This window comes from Equus asinus, chromosome 15, assembly GCF_041296235.1.
Source record: "Equus asinus isolate D_3611 breed Donkey chromosome 15, EquAss-T2T_v2, whole genome shotgun sequence".
In the NCBI taxonomy this organism is placed as follows: domain Eukaryota; kingdom Metazoa; phylum Chordata; class Mammalia; order Perissodactyla; family Equidae; genus Equus; species Equus asinus.
In genome coordinates, this window is record NC_091804.1 from 31,681,261 (window position 1) to 31,687,139 (window position 5,879).

Below are 5,879 nucleotides of genomic sequence, written 5' to 3' on the forward strand. Positions count from 1 at the left end.
CTGGGACCACCTCCCAGTCAGGATGCCTAGGCTACAGTGGGAGCTGCTGCGCCAGAAGAATGCCCCCAACCCCCTCCGACTTCTGGTTTGAGGTGTCCCTAAAATCCTGAACTGGCCACACAGTGCCCTTCTGTAGGGCTGAGGGCTCCAACCCTCAGTGGCCGGTGTGCCTTGGGCACATTATCCCCAGAAAAGAGGTCCACACGGAAGGGCTTCCTGTCTGAGGAGTCTTACACCCCAAGACCTGGTGCTGGATTCCACCTGCCTCCACAAGCCCTGCAAAGAGGCAGGGGGGCTCCACTGGAGCAAGCGTTCTAGCTCTGGGCGGCTCCGCTTGCTCTCAGAGAGATGCGCTGGGCAGGAGAAAGCTGAGAGCCTTGCAGCCCAGACAGGAGGGCCAGAGTGACAGGGCAGCTGAGCCAGAGTGCCAGAAAGACCCTGATTCCCCATTAGGGGGGCAGCTCCTGTCTTCCTAAGATTGGATCGGCCAATCTCTACCTCACAGCTGCAGGCTAGCAGGCCAGTCCTCATGCCCAAGACTGAAATCCCCACAAAAGTGGCATGTGCCCGCACTTGGTTTCACACACCGGCTCCTGAGCGGGGTCTGTACCTAGGGCGAGAAGCAGAAAACACATTTGAGGCTCACGTACACACACATGCACACGCACACACACAAGGCAGAGATTTGCCCGGACTTGGTCTGTTTCTCCACTGGCCAGTGGCGTGAGTGTGTTCCAAATCTCTGCGACTCTTGAAGAGGCAAGAGAAGGAAGTCAAAGTCGGGCGAACGCAGAGTCCTCTAAATAAACACCATTTCCATGGTTTTAATAAGCAAAATAGGAAACCATTTTAATAACCAAAAAAACAGAAACCAGTCTGAATAAAACTACAATAGACTAGGTTTTAATATTTTCATATCATAAGCAGGGTTTAAAATTGATCCCTTATATTACATGAAATAAAAACAATTTCTGTTGCGGCAAATTTGATTTCAACACAGTTGAATCCGTAAAAACCGAAGCTCGTTTCTGATGCAGGACGAATATCCACAATATTTAAAACTGCAAGCACCATGCGGTTCATACAATCTTGTTATTACTGTTAATTTATCAACTAATACAAACTCAAAAATGCATCCGGCCAGCAGCGCCAGCGATTTCAAATGGGAACTTAAAAATATGCTTTCATTTTGGTATTTTTGTCAGTGCAACTCAAAACCTTTTACTGACCTGCAGGAAAAAAAAATAACAATAAAGAAAAACACCAGATCTTCCCTATAACTACTATACAACTGAAAGGAGGGGGAGACACCAGCAATAACTCCCCTGCTATGTCAAAAGCAGGGAAAGAAACACACATAACGTATTGGTCTAAAGAACGCACTTGAAAGTTGCAAAATTACTTGCTAATGTTTGGGTTTCCAGTACTTTCTGAGTGTGGCGGTTGGTTCAACACAAGTTCAGGTCACCATTGGGCAGTGTCCTGTCGGAGCTGGCAGTGCAGCTCACCCTGGAAGCACTGCGGCCCCAGCCATTTGTGCCGGCCTGGTGTGTGGTGAAGGGACTCTGGGGCGATTCTGGTTGCCATAAAAAAGCAAACAAGATCTGTTTTTTCCTTTCTTGTCAGGGGCATCAATTAGCCACAAGACAAAGTAGGAGCAAGGACCCCAACACTCCCTGGCCTCCGGGGTTGCAGAACCTCCGCGGCTGCCCTGCCCTGCTACTCAGAGCTGGGGACCCCAGTCCTCTTTCTCTCAACACCAACAAAATTGAAAACTAAAGCAGGAGGGAAAAAAGAGGACCCATCGGGGCAGGGGAGGGGGAGAAAGCACGCAACTTCCCAAGGTGCCCCAAGACAAACTTGTTTTCTGAAGCAAAATGCCCAGAACTTTTTTTTTACTTACAAAAAGAAAATACCATAATAATAAACCCAAACAAAGACACTCAGCTTGCTGTCACGTTCTCTCAGCTGTTTGGCGGGGCGGGTATTTACAAGCCGACAGCCGGGACTGATAGCCGGCAAGCAGCCTCCGAAGTTTCCGAACTGCGATCCTTTCTCACTCAAAAAAACAAGGGGTTTATGATCCATGATCAACAACATGCTAAAGTTAAACAAGAAAATGGTACAAAATAGAAATTATTACCATACATGTCCAGCATGCAGGATTAATATTTTTAATGCAGATTTTCGTATTTTTTCTATATAATCGAGCAGGCAATAAAACTGATGAGATTCGCGCGGAGAACGTCCTGAGGCCCGCGTCTCCAGGCTGAGAGCCAGTATTCTCCGTACCCTGGATAGACAGATCCGTCTGTCTCTCCTTCCTTCCTTCGCTCAGCCTCGCCTCGCGCCTGACGGGACGCCAGGGTCCCTCTCCTCTCCTCTCCTCGCTGCTCTCTTCCTGGGCTGGATTGCGCTCCTGGCCGCGAGGCGGGGGCCCTGGCTTAACGCGCAAAGTTCAGGAAGCCAGGAGTCTCCAGACGGCCTTGGCGACTCCTCGGGAATATGCCTTGCCGCCCTCCAGCCTGGAGAAAAGTTGCTCCGGGATTTCCCACCCCCTCGTCTCTCTCTGGCTCTGCTCGAGTCTAGGAGGCGGCGCTGGCGCGCGCCGTTCTCGCCTTGGCCAAGGTCCCCTGCCTGCCCACGCGCCCTCCTGTCGCCCGCGTCCCGCGCGCCCTTCCTCCCTTTCCCTCAAGTCAAACAGGTCAAGGCTGGGGCCGTGGCAGGGGCAGGGTCCGGGGGAGTCTGGAGCTGGGGACACGGGACGGGGAGTCCGGGCCGGGGCAAGGGCGGGGGCCGGGACCGGCCACGACTCACAGAAAGAACTCGGGAGAGGAGGGGCTGTCGCTGGTGGAGCCCGCCTCCCTGAAGCCGGAGTTGGCGAGTTTCTCGCACTTGACCTTGTAGGCGTCTCTTTCGCGGGCCAGCCGGGACACCTCCTGCTTAAGCTGCTCCACCTGCTGAATGAGCTGTGTCTTCTCATTCTCCAGGTGGTGTTTCTGCTGGACGCGTTTATACCTGCACGACTGGGCGTAGCCCCGGTTCTTCAGGGTCCGCCGCTTCTGCTTCAGGCGGATCACCTCGTCCTTGGTGAAGCCCCGCAGGTGGCGGTTCAGCTCGCGCACGGACATGGACACGAGCTGGTCGTCAGAGAAGCGGTCCTCCACGCTGCCGCTACCGCCAGCCGCTGTCGCTGCAGCCGCCGCGTGCGGCCCAGGCCCGGGGTGGCTGGTGGGCAGCTGCTGCGCAGGGCTGGCCGCGCTGGACGGCGGCGGCGAAGCTTGGTGATGGTGGTGATGGTGCGGGTGTGCGTGCGGGCCCAGCTCGTCGTGGGCCACGCCGGCGCCTGGGTACGCGTGGTGCGGGTGTGGGTGGTGGTGATGGTGGTGGTGGTGCGCGCCACGGAAGCCGTCGAAGCTCTGCAACGGCTGCGGCACCGGGTGCGAACCGATGAGCGCCTCCACCGCGTCCTCCGGCGTCAAGTTGAGCGCCTCGGGGTTCATCTGCTGGTAGTTGCTCGCCATCCAGTACAGGTCCTCGAGGTGGGTCTTCTGTTCGGTTGGGCTGAAGCTGGGCGACGAGGGCACGGAGCTACATGGTGTGCTGAGCGGTGTGGACGACACCGAGCCGGCTGGCTGCAGGCGTGTGCAGGGCCGACTTGGGCGCTCCGCGCGCCCCAGCGGCTCCTTCTTTACGTCGAACTTGAGCAGGTCGAAGTCGTTGACGTACTCCATGGCCAGCGGGCTGGTGGGCAGCTCGGGCCCCATGCTCAGCTCCGCGGCCATCGCTGACGCGAGGCGCAGCCGCTGCCGCTGCCCGGGAAACTTTGCGGCCGGCCGGGGCGCGCCGAGCCGAGAGCGGGGGCGAAGAGCCGCGAGCCCGGGAGGCGGGGAGCCGAGGGCGCAGCGGGCCGGGGCCGCCGGCCAAGCCTTTGTCTGGGGACGCGGCTGCGCGCCGGAGAGTCCCGAGGCTGCCTGCGCCGCCCCAGAGCTCGGGGCTGTGGCCGCGCCTGGGCCGGGCCGAGCCGGGAGGGGTGGAGAAGCAAGCGGGGCGTGCGGCTGGGCGGAGGGGAGGCGCCGGGCGAGCGCCCGCCGCTTGCTCTCTAGCTCTCTTGCTCTGGGGCTCTCTCGATCGCAGCCGCTCGCAGCCTGGCGGTGCAGCTGTGCTGGATCCGGCGCCGCCGCTGCCTTTTATCGCCTTCCTGATGTCACCCGGGCTCGGGGGCCCGAGCGGCCCAGCGCTCTGGCCAATGGCTGCACCGCACCCTCGGCCCGGCGGCGCTGGGCGGGGCGCGCCTGACAGCTCCTCCGCCCCCCGCGTCAGCTGACTGGCGGCCCGAGCCGCCCAGGAGCCGCCGAGGCTTGGCAGAGGGCTGGAGCGGAGTGGGACGGCCGGCCCGGGCCCAGCCCCCCATGTCCTCCAGGTCCCGGTCCCCGCCCGCTCGCCTTCGGAGCGCGCACCCACTCTAGGCCGAGCCGTGGCTTCCACCCATTCGCGCGCTCTCCTCCCTCTTTACCCTTTGCTCCCCGCCTCCATCCCGTGTCACCCCCAGGGAGGCTCAGAATGAGAGCCGGGACGACACCTCTTGGGCCTTTGTTCCCAAGCGTCCCCCGCCCAGTGGGGGACGCTCCGTGTGCCGCGCGGCTGCGGGCCGTGTGTGTGTCGTGCATGCCTGTGTTTTTGCAGGTCTGCGCATATTGTGTTTTGGGGGGTGGGGTTGGGGCTCCAAGAGTTGTGTTCGAATCCTCCTTGGGCCAAACCGGGGCCGTTCTCCTTCTGGGGGTTGCGGTGGCCCAGCCCGGAACTAAGAATCTACTGGTCCCGCCGCTCCCGGCGCTCACCCCACACCCACAAACGCGCGAGATGAAGGGAGCGGGAAAGGATCGGCCATAAGACTATAAATCCCTTTCCCCAGCCAGACGCACGGAACCCTGAGCTCCCTGAAGCTTGGGGCAGAGGCCAGCCCAGGACAGTGCTGCGGGCAGCTCTCGGCTGCTGGGGAACGGGCCCTGTTTTTGTTTGAACGATTTGTAACGATTAAGCAGATCCCGGCGTCAGCTGGCCGCTGAGAGGCTCAAACAGGCATAAAGTGCGACCCCAAGTGGCCACTGTGAGCAAAGGCGCGCCGAACCTCCCGGGCCCTTGCGGGAAGGCTTGGACCGCGCCGCGGACCCAGCTAGGTCTTCCTAAGTGGCCCAACCCAAGCCATCCCAGAACGTAGGCTGTGTGTGCACCGGAGCCCAGAACAGGTTGCCCTAAAGCCACGCACGGGTCCTCGGGTCCTGTCCTCAGACTCAGCAGTGAGTTCCGCGCTGATCGCCCCCCACGAAACTCTTCGCCACGGCTCTTGGGGGACGGGGGCAGAGTGCCAGTCGGCTGCTCCCGGCGCGGGAAGATCTGGGGCCGAGTTAGTCCGGTGGCGGAAAGCGGGAACGCCATTGTGAGGGGGCCCAGGACTGTCCGATGAGAAATCTTCCCAGAGCGCAGACGGGGAGCCCGGAGCGCACCGCGCCAGGCATCCAGACAGGGCTCCGGCGCTGCGCACCCTTCCTACTCCGGTCCTGGATGGCCCAAAACAAGAGGTTCTTCCTAGCCCCCAACCTGGGCACAGAAACCGGATAAATCGCAAATTCGCTGTACCCGGAGACGCGACCCGCCTCTCGCGTCGCCTTCTGCTCTTCGGCTTTGGGCGCGCGCAGCGAAAGGCAGGAGAAGCGTGCACTGGGTGAGTGTGTCCGGGCCGCTGCCTGTGCAGAACCAGCACGATTGACGCCGCGCGTACGGGTCAAGTTGGGTCACACCAATGCGGACGCAACCAGATATTTTTTTAATGGTAGAAGGTAAAATGTTTGCCTCCAATTAATCTGAAAACTCTGTCT

General features: G+C 59.9%; 1 protein-coding gene across 1 annotated transcript; it reads right to left on the reverse strand.

The window, feature by feature from the left end:
• Positions 1–881: 881 nt before the first annotated feature.
• On the reverse strand, positions 882–4,366 carry MAFB (MAF bZIP transcription factor B). Its single transcript, XM_014845953.3, has one exon. It carries the CDS (start codon positions 3,783–3,785, stop codon positions 2,814–2,816), a length of 972 nt encoding a protein of 323 aa, XP_014701439.1. The 5' UTR covers positions 3,786–4,366; the 3' UTR covers positions 882–2,813.
• Positions 4,367–5,879: the final 1,513 nt, after the last annotated feature.

Bases quoted from the DNA above. Each gene is read 5' to 3' on its own strand.
- MAFB (XM_014845953.3), bottom strand. From the start codon at position 3,785: ATGGCCGCGGAGCTGAGCATGGGGCCCGAGCTGCCCACCAGCCCGCTG.